Source organism: Carettochelys insculpta, chromosome 1 (genome assembly GCF_033958435.1).
Source record: "Carettochelys insculpta isolate YL-2023 chromosome 1, ASM3395843v1, whole genome shotgun sequence".
Taxonomy (NCBI): domain Eukaryota; kingdom Metazoa; phylum Chordata; order Testudines; family Carettochelyidae; genus Carettochelys; species Carettochelys insculpta.
In genome coordinates, this window is record NC_134137.1 from 120,538,035 (window position 1) to 120,554,537 (window position 16,503).

The window sequence follows — 16,503 nt, forward strand, 5'->3', positions numbered from 1 at the left end:
GGGCTGAGTTTCACTGCATGAGGTCCTTGCTGCCAGGATGGCTAATGCCACATCTTCAAGGAAAGTTTTTAAAACTTCACTTTTTTTAACTTCAGGGAACACTATGTGCCATGTCACCTCTCAAAACAGTGTTCCCAGCCTGCCCAGACCAGCTGTTGTGCATGTAACTGTGCTCTTTACACTGTCATCAAAGGGATTTGAATTTAGCACACTGTCAGTCTACTCATGTCATCATTCTCTTGGCTGGAGTCACATAGCAATGTTTTGCCAGTACGGGTAACAAGCAGCATCCAGACCTCTGAAAACATACTGTGTAGCTGCAGACAGTGTCTAACAAATTCAAAGGAATGTGGTGCAATGGGCTGTGGGTAATGAAGAGCTTATTTGCATAAGCTACTCCCCCCTTCTAAGCGAGCACTGCAACTTTCAGACACTTACTGCCACTTAAACAATGGGGCTTTTAATTGGCTTTTCAAGCAGGCTGACTTAGGCTGTCAAAGAGCCAGGATTTGTGTATGGATGGCTAAGGCTAATATTGAACCAATCAAAGCCCTTAGGAAATGTCCTCTACAGAAAGGCCTTTTTAATAAGAAAAGGCCTCTCTCCACAGTAATACCCAGCTCATGAAAACAAGGCAGGTGTACTGGCACAAGCGAGACCTGCCTTTATTATATTAATGTCTACCAACCTACTACCGGCTGTGATGTGACATTAGCAGCGCAATTCCCTTTTGCAGCTACGTTCCATTCAGCAGCTTGGCAGAAAGGGGCAAACACAACAAACTCAGCCTGTCTTCTGAAGCAGAGCCTGGGACACGCAAACATTCTGCAGAAGTTACTATTATCGTCTGTGCTGAACACCACATTCCACAGGCATGTTCAATGACGTTGGCTGCTCATTAGTATCAAGTTCCATATCATACTACGCAGTACACACTTGCCACGCTTGACAGGAACGCATGAGCAAGATAAGACTTTCCAATACGTAACTTTAATGTCAGTGGCAATGCCTGCCTCGGGCCTGTCTGCCCCGATATACCACAAAGGCAATTCCGCTCCAATATCGCAACGTGCTGAATTCCTCCTGCAGTATTCTCAGCACCCTGTTTTCATTGACTTGCTCAGCACCTTACAGGATTAGTCCATTTGTGCGAATTTGTAGCTGCTGCATTCTGACCTTTGCTGAACAAAAGCATAGCTACAGAGTGACATGCAGGCGGAAAGAACACGCCTCTACAAATACATATTACTCCTGTACACACCCAAAAGTGTACATATCTTTACAGAAGGTTCAATCAATATTTTCTCACTGTTTATAAGACAGAATATTAACACATATTAACAATATTCTTTAACATATTGTCCTTTCAGGACTTTCCTGAGGATAAAGGAATCATCTGCCTGTCCTTACCTTACCCTTGAAATGTTATTCATGTTAACAATGGATCAGCCTTTGCATTTTCATCTGTAAAGCTAGAAATGAAGTGGCCATTTTTGACGAAGAAAGGCTGACACTGTCTAAGGTTATTTGTAGTAACAACAGTGTATTAAAAATGACAAGGCATCCTCTGGGACCTTAAAGACTAATTTATTTGGGTCTAAGCTTTCGTGGGCTGGAACCCATTTCATCAGATGAATGAAATGAAAACTTCCATTTGGAAGGTATGGATACACATGCAAACATGGATGTGTTACATTACTATGTGGAGGAGCAGTGTAATTCCACTGGGATTTCAACTATTTCCACACCACCATCCTCCTCAGCCTGGAGCAGTCCTCACAAAAGATCCACTTCCTAGATACCACATTCACATAAACACCAACCTGTGCCATAGTAGTGGGCAACCTACTGCCTGCAGGCCACATGTGCCCAATGGGACTCCACCTGCAGCCCATGGACCCCCTGGCTGTTCCCCTCCTTCCTATACTTCATGATACCAGGGAAGCAGAGCCCCGCACTTCCTTCCTCCTTCCCTCCCTCCAGCACTTCTGAAGCATATGAACCGCCTGACTTCCACTCCATCCCTGGTCCTCTCCCTCCCTCCCAGAGCTAGAACACTGTGAATCAGCTGTTAATGGCATTCCAGCTCTGGAAGGGTGTGGGAGGAGTGGGGATGGAGAACAAATCAGAGACTGTGGCCCACAGAGGTGAAAGAGGGCCACTCATCATTCATGGCTGCCCATCGCTGCTATACTGGAAACCAACTGACCGTTATACTTACCTACATGCCTCCAGCTTTCATCCAGTACACATCACATGATCCATTGTCTACAGCCAAGCCCTAAGGTATAACCACATCTGTTCCAATATCTCAGAGAGAAACACCTACATGATCTCTATCAAGCATTCTTAAAACTACAGTAAGGTCCTGGGGAAATGAAGAAACCAATTGACAGACTGAGATGGGTATCCAGACGTCACCTACTATAGACAGGCCCAACAAGGAAAATAACACAAGATTTATAGTCTCCCAGCTAAAGCCTCTTCAGCACATCCTAAAGAATAAACAACCTAGCCTAGAAGATGATCTCTCACTCTCACAGGCCTTGAGAGACAGGCCAGTCCCTCCTTACAGACATTCCCCCACCACCTCAACCTGAAGCAAATACTCAGTAACAACTACACACTACACCATGGAAACACTAACTCAGGAACGAATCCCTGCAGCAAATCCTGTTGCCAACTCTGTCCCCTTATCTTCCCAAGTGACACCATCACAGGACCTAACCACATCAGCCACACCATCAGGGACTCATTATTTGCACATCTAGTAGGTAGTGGTAGTAGGCATCCTTCGATCCCGAGGGATCATGAGTTTGCGCCCCAGTTGGACTGATTTGAGCAGCGTCTTCTGTGGCTGTGCAATCCAATCTGGGAGTGGCAGTCCTTTCCGCACTGTGAGCAGCAGTAGGCAGATGTCGCTCTGGTATCACAGGCATGGATCTTCCTGAGGGCTCTCCTGTCTTCCGCTTCTTTCACCAAGGTAGTTTCATACATAACAAGAGCTTCCTTCACTCCCTGTTTCCAGGCATGCCTGTCTGAGGCAAGCGAATGCCAGGTGTTCACACTGATAGAGAGAGCGCTGAGGTCACGCTTGCACGTGTCCTTGTAGCGCAATTTAGGTCGCCCTTTCGGTCACTTTCCAGACGCCAGTTCACCGAAGAGGAGGTCCTTCGGTATTTGGCCATCTGTCATGCATGAGACATGGCCCAGCCAGCGCATACGCCTCTGTTTGAGAAGGGTGAACATGGAGGCGGTGCCTGGCCTCTCAAGCACTGCGCTTTTGGGGACCTTGTCCTGCCATGAGATACTGAGTATGCGCCTAAGGCAGCGCATGTGGAATGTGTTGAGCCGCTGCTCTTGTTTTGAGCGCAAAGTCCATGTTTCACTGGCGTACAGCAGTGTGCTCAAAACACAGGCTGTGTAGACCTGCACCTTGGTGTGTACAGTGAGCTTATTGTTAGTCCATACTCTCTTTGTCAGCCTGGAGAACATTGTGGTGGCTTTTCCAATGCGCTTGTTGATCTCACTATCAAGTGACAAGTTGTCCGAGATCGTCGAGCCTAGGTACACGAACACATGGACAACTTCCAGTTCATAGTCTAGCACGTTGATAGATGGCTCATTACCCACGTTTTGGCCCATCACCTGGGTCTTCTTTAAGCTGATTGTGAGGCCAAATTCCATACATGCATCCGCAAAGCAAGTTATGAGTGACTGCAGGTCCTGCTGAGCGTGAGCATCGTCAGCAAAAAGGAACTCCCTTAGACACTTCATAAGCACCCTGGTCTTCGCTCTAAGCCTTGACAGTTTGAAGAGGTTGCCGTCTGTTCTCGTGTGGAGAGAGATGCCCTCTGTAGCAGTTCCGAAGGCATATTTGAGCAAAACTGCAAAGAAGATGCCAAACAGCGCTGGAGCCAGCACACACCCCCTGCTTCACTCCGCTGAGAATCTCAAAGGGTTCAGATGTGGATCCATCGTATATGACGGTCCCCTTCATGCCTTCATGGAAGGCCCTAATAATGCTGAGCAGAGTTGCTAGCAGTGCCCCTCTGCCATGTACACTGGACAAACCGCAAAAGAGTAACTGGACACAACTCAGACATCAAGAATGGTGACATTCAGAAACCAGTAGGGGAGCACTTCAATCTCCCTGGGCACTCAAAAACAGACTTGAAAGTTGCCATACTTCAGCTAAAAGCTTCAAAACCAGACTCCTGTGTGAAACTGCAGAGCTGGAATTCATATGCAAACTTGACACTATCAGACTGGGTCTGAACAGAGCCTGGGAGTAGCTAGCTCACTACAAAAAGTAATTTTCCCTTTTTTGATATTCACACCTTCACACCTTCACATCAACTGTCAAGAATGGACCACATCCACCCTGACTGAATTGACCTCTTTTACACTGGTCCTCCTCATGGTAATGTAACCCACCCATCTTTGCATGTGTACATATCTCTGCCAAACACAAGTTTCCATTTCACGCATCTGAAAAATTGGGTTCTAGGCCATGAGAGCTTATGTCCAAATACATTTGTTATTCTTTAAGGTGCCACAGGACTCCCCATTGTTTTTGCTGATACAGACTAACATGGCTAACTCTCTCAAGCATTTTATTAGAATGAGTAAATGCAAAGTTTGTCCTCAAAATACCCTAGTTACAGACAAAATCCAACACTTATCAAGGAGAGATTGGAGAAGAATTCATCATCTCTCAGCCTCTCTGATACTTAATACATTGATGATTAATCAGATTATTAGTTGATAGATGTGGTGAAGTACTGGAATAAGTTACCTAGGGAGGTGGTTGAATCTCCATCCTTAGAGGTTTTTATGACCAGGCTTGACAAAGTCCTGATAATTTACTTGGGGTTGGTCCTGCTTTGAGCAGTGGCTTGGACTAGATGACCTCCTGAGGTCTCTTACAATCCCAGTCTTCTATAATTCTATCATTTGTTTAGTTGAGATCTTCAGACCAGTGTTTAGGAAAGGAAAATAATCCTTCCCTAACAAACACATACCAGTATGCAATTGCAGAGTGGTAATTTAATATCTTGATGGTTAAAGGAAGAAAGAAAGATCTGATTATACAAATAATTTAGGTCCTTAGTTTACCTGTAGAGATATTTCAGGTGTGCTGCTTAAATGTATCAGCAACTCTAATAATCATTGGTTTAAAAGATGAATTTAAGGGTCCTTCACTGTAACTTTCTGCTATGTATTTTGCTTGTGCTGTTGTTTTAGTGCAGTCCTGGAGTTCTCCTTTTCCATCATTTGCTTGATCGGCCCCTAACAACCTAGCCTTCCCTTTAGCAGCAACATTTTCATGCTTTGCTAAATCATTTGATGATAGTTTATGGTACTTCTCAAAGCCCTGCTGGGTTTTCCTCTCTGCTACTGGATTTTTACCATGTTTGGATACATCGTCTACTAAGGATGATTTTTGGTAATTATCAGTTTTACGCCACATATTCTCTTCTAATATTGAATCATTGTGATGCCTAATGATATTACTTGGCGATGAAGCTTGATATTTCTCAAAGTCACACAAACTATTTTTCTTTCCTCCACTATTCGCATCATTCTTCTCCAATTTACTTGCTGAGGGTAACTGGTATTCATCAGACTTGCAGCGTGAATGTTTCTTTTCCTCAGTACTAATTTCATGCTTCCTAAAAATGTTTGCTATTGGTATTTGTTGTTTCTTCTCTGCTGCAGTATTTTTTCCATGCTTCGCCAATTTATTTGATGATACTAATTGGTCATTCTCAGCGCTACGATCTTTATTCTTCTCTTCCACAGCATTAGTTTCCTGCTGTCCAACATTATTTGCTCTTGGTATTTGTCGCTCCTTCTCTAAGGTGGTAGTTTTTCCACGCTTGACCAATTTATCTGATGAGGTTAATTGGTATTTCTCAGAACTATGATGTTTATTCTTCTCTTCCATAGTTTTAGTTTCATGCTTCACAAAATCATCTGACAATGGTGTTTGTTGTTGCTTCTCTACCGTAACATTATTTTCATGCTTTACCAGTGAACTCGATGATGGTTTTATATTCTTCTGAGGGTTACACAAAGTATCTCTCTCTACTGCAGCTTTCTTTCTATGCTTCTGTGGTACATTTCTTGACAGTAACTGATACTCTTCAAAATTATAATGGGTATTCTTCTCTTGGACTGTTCTACTTTCATGCTTCCCTGTACTTCTTGAGGATGGCTTTTGGTAATTCTTAAAGTTACTCTGGGTATGTCTTGTCACTGGAGAATTATTTTCACATTTCACTAATTTGCAGGATGCAGACAGTTGGTATCTCTCAGCATTACAACATGAATTTTCATCTTCTGTTGCATCATATTGACTTTCCACTAAATGTGTTGATGGTATTTGGTATTTGATGTTACATAAGGTACTTCTCAGTCCCGGACTATTGATGTTATTCTTTGATGAGGGTAATTGGCACATCTCAAAACTATAAGAATTCTTCTCTTTTGTATTATTATCCTCATGCTTCATAAAATCACCCTGTGCTGGTACTTGGGACGTCTCAGAGTTACACAAGGTATTTCTCTTGGCTGCGGGAGCATTCTTCTCCTCCATCATATCATTTTCATGCTTCAACCCATCATCTGATGACAGCATTTGATATTCTTCATATTTACATGAGTTATTTCTCTCACTTGCACTATTATTTTCATGTGTCACCATTTCATTTGATGAAGAAAACTGCTTTTTCTCAACGTTCTCATCTCTCATATCATTTTCATAATTCAGAGTATCATTTGAAGTTGGAGGTCCATCCTGTTCCAAATTATACCTGGATTTTGTCTTTACTGCAGTATTATTTTCATGCTTCTCCAATTCATTTGTGGAGGGTAACTGGTACTTTTCCCAGTTATGCAAGGGGCTTTTGATGACTGTAGTACTGGATTTAGGTTTCACCAAAGCATTTGATGAAGGTAATTGGGATTTAATTAAGTTGGGACTTATTTCTTCTGCAGTATTACTTCCATGCTTTTCCAGCTCTTTTGACGGGAGTAACTGATTCTTCTCTTTGGCTGTATTATTTTCTTGGTGTATGACATCCCTTGATGATGTTGATGTCTGGTCATTTCCACTGTTATGCATAGCTTTCTTTGATTTAATATCTTTATGCTTTACTGATTCATTTGAAGACTGTAATGGGCGCTTAACAGAATTAGAACAAGCTTTCTTGTCTTCTGTAAGAGAGTTTTCATCTTTCACCAAAGCTTTTGATAATGGGACCTGGGGCTTTGCAACAGCATGCCAGATTCTTTGTTCTGAGGCCTTGTTTTTGTGCTTGTTAAAAGAATTTGATGAGAATGATTGACATGTCTCAGAACTAGGCCAGTGAGTCTCATCTGCAATGTCGTTTTCATGCTTCAGGAAATACTTTGACGGCTTTTGATAAGTCTCCAAGTGACACAAGGTACTGCTTTCCCTAACAGTATTGTTTTCATGATTTGCTATTTCATTTGGTGAGGATAATTGGTCCTTGCCAAAATTTTCTTCTGGAACATAACTCTGCTTCACTAAATAACGTGACAATGGACTTTGATCCATTGCAGAATCAGGGCACATATTCTTTCCTTCTATGGTATCACCTTTTTCCTTCTCTGAATCATTTGATGAGTTTATTTTGTTTGTCTGATTCATAATCCCCCTTGATACACTAGTGCTGAAATTATCCATGTTATTTTGTGGCGGAGGCATTTGATGTGGTTGTGGTTCCGGTGTTACTTGTTCAGTCTGTATTTGCCACTCGGACAGCTTGTTTGGGTTTATCACCGGCTCCTCTTCTTGCTTAGAGGTAACTTTGCAATCCTTTTTCCTGGAACTAGGAAATATTTCTTGTTTATATTGAATTTTCTCTTTCTTTATAGTAGCTGCAGAGCACTTGCCTTTCAAATCTGTTGTGTTTTCTTGCTTGGGTATCAGTGGTGGCACTTTGTTATTAGTTGGTATTTTGACAACTAACGGTTGGTCATCCTTTGGAGCAACTGCCTTATGAGATGCCTGAGCTACTGGGGAACAAAACGGTAGAATATTTTCTGATAATTTCTCCTCTGGGAAACATTTTTGGCTTGCAAAGAGAGGATCTCTTCCTTGATCTGAGAATGCTATTTCTCTCTCCTTTGGAGTACACACATTCCCTGTTATTTTAGGAATCTCAACCCCTGTAATATCCTGGAGACTGTGTGCATTAGATCCTTCAGCTATACCAGAACAAGGCAAGTGAATAGACGAATTGTGTTCACTCACATTTTGAGCAGGTGTATTTTCCCCTATTGAAGATATATCAAATCCTGTGAATGCACTATTACCCTTGTGTTGTAGGCCGGGTTTAGATAAGACATGAGTGCTGTCTCTGAGGGCTTTATTTTTACAGAAAGTCGAATAGCAGTCTAAATTTGGAAGAAAATCAGTTCTGTGGTTTGTGGAATCTATTTCAGTCTTAGCACCGTCCTTGCCGTCCGTCATGACCTTGGGCATCACACATTGTACAGTTTGTGTCTGTCCTTTGTACTCTCTGTCTGGTGCCATATTTTCTGGCACCTCATTCTTACCAGTCTTAATATCGTGTTCGCTGTCAGAGTCACTTCTCTCTCCCATTCGAGTGCCGTGATCAGAAGGCTGATTACTATTGTTGTTTGTCAACCAGCTCCAAGGATGGCTAATTTCTGTCACAACACTGAATCTAGGCATTGGAGCAGTTGTACACACTAAATACTGGAACTGAGGGCTATTTAGCACTGTGGCTGTCATTGTCACAGTGTGTAGATCCTTGACCTCTGCTCTGTGAATCAGTTTTCTACTTGGCATCTTTGCATTAATTTTTTCACCTTTGTGTAACAGCAATGCTTTCGCCTCTGGGGCTGAACAAACAGAACCAGCTTGTTCAAACTTCTCCTTCAGTTTGGACAGAACAGAATTCTTGCTGATTATTTTTGGCAAATTGCTGTTTGGCTCTTTCTTCTTCCAGACAGACAATTTCTCCTTGGCTTCTTTCTCCTCAGCATCTAAAAATTTCTTCAGAATATTTTTCACTGTGTTTTTCCCAATCAGGCTATTCCATTTGCCCCTCTCATTGGGCACGGCCATTTCATTCTCTTCTGCAGCTGCACCACTTCCTTTTCTCTCCTTACTTTTGTCAAATTTATTAACCGTGGCATTTAGACAACCTCGGTTCACCCACTGCTTTTCTTTAATGATCAGTTTGCCAACTTCCCTGGTCTTCTTTATATAAGGCTCACGATTGTTGTTCATGAACTTGGACCGCAAAAGCTGGAATCTTGTGAGGCGCTTGCTGGTGGCTGCACTTCGGCCTTCAGGACTACACATCAGCTTGTGTCCTTTGCCTTCAGCCCATTTTGCCTTCTTCCTCGGCATCTGTGGATCACCAGCCATGAGGTCTGTGATGTAAAGCAGCAGGCTGCTGAGGACAGCAAAAGCCCCTTCTTCTGTTGCCATTCTATTCAGCTTCTTCTTCAGCACCAGGGGATCTATCAGTGTCTTATCACAGCAAAACTGTGTACGTTCAGTGCTGCATAAAAGAGAATGAATGCTCTTTTGAAGCCATCAATACTGTGTCTACTTTCTTACTCTGTATTATTTTCATTTTAGTTATTAACAGATCCATTCTTTTATAATAGACATCTTCTAAAAAGTGTCTTACAACTTAAATCAAGATAACCTTAGCATTATACACAAACATGAACTTGGTCTGTGGGACTCCTTAAAGCTGTATTGCTTCTGGCCAGTTTCTTCTAATCTCATGCTTTTTAATTACACATATGGTGCATAAATCAGAATACCTTAACTTACAGTTAAGAACTGTAGTTAGTTGCCTATTAACATCATGCAAAATATTTTAGAAGCCGTATGAAGCATCACTGGCGGGGGGCGGTGTTTGCGCACATTCAGATTTTTAATAACAATCAGCGGTGCCAAAGGAGTTGCTGGCCCCTGGGTCAGGTGGGATGAGCTGGCTCTATGCTCCCAGAAGGGGCAGGGCCTCATGCAGAAGGGGCATGGCTGGGGCAGCCCGCCCGCAGTATGTCCCAGCATGCCCCACCTTCCCCCCAAGCAGCTTTCAAAGCCTTCCAGAGCACTCCATGCTCTGTCCCAGTGGTGATTTAAAGAGCCCAGCGTTCCAGCTGCCACCGTTACTGAGGTAGTGGCGGCAGCTGCTGGGAGCCCCAAGCCTTTTTGAGTTGCTAGGCTTTGAAACAACTGTCCTTTTTGCCCTGCCCCATTGCCAGGCCCAATATCAGTCCTATATCGTGGAGCCTGCAATTTCTTTGGTGTTTTTTTACAGTTGCTTATACATTTAGATAACACGGATCACTAACTGGCAAATAGTAACAGAGAGGAAGCCGTGCTAGTCTACACACTATCAAAACAAAAAGCAGTCAAGTAGCACTTTTTTGCTGGTCTTTAAAGTGCTACTTGACTACTTTTTGTTTTAACTGGCAAATGTGCACGAGAATAAACCACACTAACAAAGAACAAAGGTCATCAGCACCATTCCTCTCCCTCTTTAATGTGATAACTAAACATTTCCATTCAGGTTACACAATAGATAGGATGAAAGCAAAATCAGTCTGGAAATATGCCTCTGCCTGTGGCTTAAATATATAACATAATAACAAAATCTGAAGGCTGAAAAGTGTAAATCTGCCATAGACTAAGGTTCACTGTAGATACACTTTAGACATTAGCAGTTAACTAATTCCAATTAACTAGGCACGTAATCTAATCTGGGGCATTTGGAATGTAACAAATACCCCTTTAAATCTATTTTCTGAAATAATCTCACCGACATGTAGGACAGCCAGAGACAGAGCACTTCATGTAATGATAAACCACTACTGCTCGCTTTCAGCATTTAAGCTGGAGTGAAAAGTCTGGCATGCTGTATTTACAGCTCAGTTTGAAGGCTTAGGCCTTCAGAGAGGCAAGGATTTAGAAACTGGTGCTGATTGGTTACTAAACAACATACAGGACTCGGCGCAAAAGCTGCCAAGAGGTCAGTAACAATAATGTGTAGGAAAAACACCAGAGGGCTCAGCTTTCAGGCACCCATGAGAATCTGCATTGCTTCACTGTGCAGTAAAATAGTATTGTAATGGATTACTGCCAACATACCAGGAGAATATTTGGAGTGTTCATTTTTATGTCCTCGCCCTTTATGAGCAGAAGTGAGACAATAAATTATGTCAACTAAACCTGATGTGCACTAATAAAGTGCACAAATAAAATGAAGAGACAGTGCAAAACTGTTCATGTAGTGTCCTTCTTGAACATTGTGTTGTTTTATGGCCAGATAATGTCACTTTTACTGTCAGCCAGTTGTACACCATTGATTTCAATGGGACTTTACACCCAAGCCAGTGATTTCAACAGAGCTACCTGAAGACTAAGGTACTGCTCGTTGTCATAAGGTAAGGCCAAATCCAGCTTTCAGATGGCTACCTTTCAAGAGAATAGAAGAGAAAGCATTTAAAAATTACACAGGATTAAGCTGATGGGTGTAATCAGTTCTATTTATAATGACCTTCTGCATATTTTAAAAGACCAAAACAGATATTGACAGCTGGCTGATGTCTGTATAACGAACAACAAAGCTCTGGGTTTCAACTGTGAATGGCTCCATTTCATCAGAGCACAGGTGTTCTCCCCTTTAACAGGACTTGGTAATAAAGATTAAGTACCCGTTCTCAAAAGCAGTCACAGACACAAGGAAAGAAATATAATGAAGCCAGCTCTGAGATCATAATCAGAGTTCCATTTTTTACAAGTGTTAATTCAGAAGGATGCCCTCATTGGCTATCATTAGATTGCAGTGCCCCCCTCCTATTATGGATAAGAGTATTTAAGACAGGAGGAGGTTAAGTATAGTCACTGATTTAAAAGCTTTTTTGTTTGTCTTTTGGATTGCAACGGGCAGAGAAAATTAAATGTGCAGTGTATGACAACCAAGAATTCTGATAGGTTTATAACTTTGAAACCTCTGGTATTATGACATTTGATTTGATTGTTAAAAGTGTATTTAGAATTTTTTGTGAGAATTAAGAAAAGAATGAAAAATCCCCCTCTTCCACACCCAGCCCTGCCTTATTTTTCTCCCTATCAGATCTCTGGCTGCAAGCTTACCAGGGTAGGATCTGTTCTTCCTTTAAAGTGCCTACCATACTGCAGGAATTTCCATAAACATATAATAAAGTACAGGCCAACCTGCCTTTTATTGACATTGTTAGCAAAACTCAAAACAACTGCAATCAGAACAGGCTCAGACTCTCCGGTTATTATTTTGAAATTCAGAGAAATAGGATTAATCAATCAGTCAATGACTATGACACGATGACCATTAGGTGGTAGAAGAAACAACAGTGAACTGCTGAGGGAAAATCAACAGGACATATTTTGGAGTGTTTTCATTAGAGTGCATTTTAATTTTGTTTTCAGAAATATTGCACTGCTTTATAAGTATACAAAATAATCTTGTGTAGGTCCTCTATCAGAATGATTGGTCTATATTCATCATCTAGTAACAAACGATAAACAAGTGCTACTCTATCTATTCAGGGCATCTGACGTTTTTCCAAGATGATCTCACTCACAAACAAGCATTACAATGTAGTTATGAAAAAAAATCTGATCTCTCAGATGACCATTTACCATGATATATAAATTCTGCATTCATTAAATTATTTCTCTAAAATCAACTCAGGTGTGTGGGGACGTAGAGAATGCTGATAGTGTTGTCACAGACTTAAGAGAAAAACCAACAGATTTCCTCAGGGAGAGTCTACTGCCATGAAGTCCTGCAGCAAAATCTTGGCCATATTGAATGTGAGTATTGACCTTGATTTCAATGAGGTCAAGATTTCATCCTTAATATTGTCCCAACTCCTTCCCTTTGCTCCTTGGACTATAACCACCTGTCATAGCTGAGAGGAACTGGGCAGAAAGGTCCCTTAGGCTGCTGAGCACATTGGGAGGCTGTTAAAACTACTTCTTAAGTGGTCAACATGTTCTTTCTCGGGAAGCGCAAAGGACTAACCTCATGCTAGGAGCTAGACCAGGGAGTGAGGTAGATAGCAATCTGGAAATGGAACCTGGAACCCCTCTACCCCCGGCAGCAGGCAGCACAAACATATACTTGGCTTCTCTTCCCCCTCAGCCAAAAGCCATTTTTAAAAATTATGCTTCCATAGGCGTTCTAGATAAACTGTTTTCTGGATATTTTTCTCTGAAATATACACTCAGACATGCCAGACTGGGCTGATACGTTTGCCCCGGTGACCTAAGCCCAAGTTCAAAATGTCTTCTTTGTTTGCACCTACACCGCAATAATATCTTTTCAAGCATCAAGCAGGCAGTTTCCTTATTTACACACAGGTGTTTCAGTGCTTTTTGTCTGAGCCGTGTTGGTGCCAGGACACAGGTGGGTGAGCTGGTATTTTGTGTTGGTGAGAGGCATAAGCATTTGAGCTTCACAGAGTTCCTCTTCGGGGCTGGGAAATGGACTCAGAGTGAGGCTGCTAATGGAACTGATTGCAAAGCATAAGGAATTAACACACTGCAAAAAGCCATGCAGAATGAAGAGGGCAATGCATGCTTCTGCAGTCATAGGACAAAAGAGAAATAGCCATTTACAGATTATTGTAATAAGACCAAAACCAGAGTGGCTTTGTCGGCACTGAAAACGTTAAAGCGCTGCCATAGCGCCGCCAAGCAGTAGTGAGGCCGTGGTGGGAGAGCGAGCTCTCCTCGTGCTCGCTGTAACCCACCTCCAAGAGAGGAGCAGCTAACTGCTCTGGGAGTATGGCTCCCAGCATAGTAGCCTGGTTTACATGGGTGTTTTACAACACTGAAACTTCTTGTGCTCGGGGAATATTTTTTCACGTCCTTGAGCCAGAAAGTTATAGCTGGTAAAGTACCAGTGTAACCTTAGCCTATCTCTGTTGGGTCTATGATTTCTGGTGTCCACCAGAGTTACCAATTTAAGCTCCCAGGCTCATCTTGTGCAGATTTCTTTTGAGGACAGAGACTGACAGGCTAGATGCGCTGTTATTATTTTGTGCAAAGGGGTCACCAGGAACGATGGGTGTTTTTGTTGTTTATCATTTTTCTGTGTGAGTTCATGTGAGTGTTGCGATTGTCTCGTTTACCCCCCGACACACACCAATTATTGCTAGGCCATTTGATGCACTGGGTGAGGTTTACCACATGTTGTGATAGGCACATATAGGACCCCAGGATATGGAACAGTGTCTTGTGCGGAGCATCAAATATTGTGGCAGCAGAAGCGTGGGTGCAGGTTTTGAATCTGTTCTGGTAGGTTATGGTGCTGCTTTTAGTTCATGCAGCCTGGTGTGTGGGAGCTTGCTTCTGAGGAGGGGCTTGGGAAGACTGGGGGACCATTTGAAGCCAGAAAAAGAGGGGTGGGAAAGATTTCTCTCAGGATGGGGTCCCTGTCAAATATGGGTTGTACTTGTTTGATGATTCTCCACATTGGTTCCAGCATAGGGATGACAGATTACCACAAGGTGTGTATGGCAGTGAATATTTTTGGCTTTTTCTGTACTGAAGCAGATTCTCTCAGGAAATTAGGAGGCCCCATTCCATGATACAATTTACCTATTTTTTGGTGAGTCCTTGTTTGGTGAAGGCAGTTTTATGTGACATAAGACGTATATCCTGGACTTTCTCCTCAGACCATATTTTGTGGTATTAGTGCCTGGCTGTAGTTATCAGATTTCTTGGTGTGTCTGTGGCAGAGGGATCTGCAATGGTAAGTGTGAGGGTTTCTTTTTTTTAGCTGTCGCTGAGGTTTCTTGCACAGTGTTAACTCCTTATGCTTAACAAGCCTTTCCGCTTTGTCTTTAGCTTTCACATGCTGATTACCTTTCCCAGACCTGAAGAAAGAGCTCAGGGCAAGCTAAAAATCTTCTCTTGCTCACCAACAGAAGTCGGTCCAATTAAAGTTACCACCTCACCCACTTTGTCTCTCATTTCTCCATAGGCACTTCTGCGACACTCATCACTGTCCTGAGTGCCAACAGCACAGACCATTAACAGGCTGAAACACAATCTAATCCCTGAGATAGGGTTATCCCAGTGAAAGCCTTTTTAGCAAACACCGATGTCACAGATCTGAAGACGGTCAGACCATGCGCCTATGGGGCAGGGGAGATGTGTTCAGCACATGTGCAGGAATAGCTGCTGGAGGTAGGGCAAGGAGAGGGAACTCAGACAGATGTGTTTGTTACCCTCTGATCAACCCCGGGATCCTGGCCCCCCGTCACGCCTCTGTGCTGGGACTGTGGAGGTTTCTGGAGCCCTAGCCCAGCAGTAGTGCCTATGGGGGCCCCACAGAGGGAGGGCACTGTCCAACACACACAATCTAGAGACTTGAGGAACTCTCCTTTCTACCATCAGAAGGTGGCTGCTGGGAGTTGCCCTTCTTAGTGCTCTTCAGGCCACACTAAGCCACTCAGCCGCTCAGGCTGGCAGGCATTGGGAGCACCCTGGTTTAACAGCGCCGTAAGGGGAGGTGTGCGTTAGCGACAACACTGAACTTTCACAAAATGGACACAGTAGATGTTGGTAAAACTTTGTGTAAAAATTAGCAAACCAGTGCTTGGCCCTCAAGTGCTGGAGTTTCCATTTAAGTCTCATACCCACGTGTCTCAGAGGAGTAGCCAAGCAAGGCTGCGGAGGTTTCTCCCATGCGGCCCTGCTGATGTGGCAGCAGTACAAATGGGTTTGTTTTTTGAAGGCCACTTAGCTTGAAGAGGTTGGTTAGAGATACATTACCGAGAGTGAAACATGTCCTAACCGAAGAAGACTTCTCCTGAGCTCCTTTGCATGACAGCAAGTATTTCCCACTGCTCTCTTCCACTCTCTCCCTCCCTGCGGAGTAAGCAGCCCCAGCTGTTCTTGCCAGGATCAGCAAGTGAAGAAAACAATAGCTCCAACCTGGGGAGCCGGTCATGACAAGCTGCTTTATTATAGGCACCCCATTGACCTACATAATGATCCCATTGCTTAGCTAAAGGCTTCTATCAGGCAGGGAGAAAGAGCACATGTCCCTGTTAGAAAGTTTTTCCCACCTGCTCATGCAGCAATGTTGAGGCCTGGCCAGGTGGTTTGTAACTGTGGTTTAAGTTTTGATAAATTAGGTTATTTGCATCCCATTTGCACTAGCTGAGTGCATCTTCTTTTCTCTACACTGCTAAAGTTATTGTCTGGTTGTCAGTGAGCTGGCTCTTGCTTCAGCACCTTCTTGGCATTAGCAAGGTTTAGTACAATTGAGTGGAGAGGGGGTTTAACAGCAACATTGGGTCAAAGCTTGTTGAGAAAGGTGGTTGGTGGTTGGTTACTGGGAAATGAAGGTTGCTCTGTACCACAAGAACAATCCACATATAAAAGTATCCAGGGGTTGGCTATCAGGAGCTCTAACTTAATGTAAG

General features: G+C 43.0%; 1 protein-coding gene across 1 annotated transcript; it reads right to left on the bottom strand.

Moving 5' to 3' along the window:
* Positions 1 to 971: 971 nt before the first annotated feature.
* On the bottom strand, positions 972 to 11,502 carry LOC142011401 (uncharacterized). Its single transcript, XM_074990789.1, has 2 exons — positions 11,435 to 11,502; positions 972 to 9,566 (listed from the first exon to the last, which is right to left on the bottom strand). Exons 1-2 carry the CDS (start codon positions 11,461 to 11,463, stop codon positions 5,132 to 5,134), a joined length of 4,464 nt encoding a protein of 1,487 aa, XP_074846890.1. The 5' UTR covers positions 11,464 to 11,502; the 3' UTR covers positions 972 to 5,131.
* Positions 11,503 to 16,503: the final 5,001 nt, after the last annotated feature.

Coding starts and splice junctions, on each gene's coding strand:
- LOC142011401 (XM_074990789.1), bottom strand. CDS start 11,463: ATGACAACGAGCAGTACCTTAGTCTTCAG. Junction 9,567..11,434: donor AGCAGTACCTTAGTCTTCAG/GTAGCTCTGTTG, acceptor TCTTTTATGCAG/CACTGAACGTACACAGTTTT.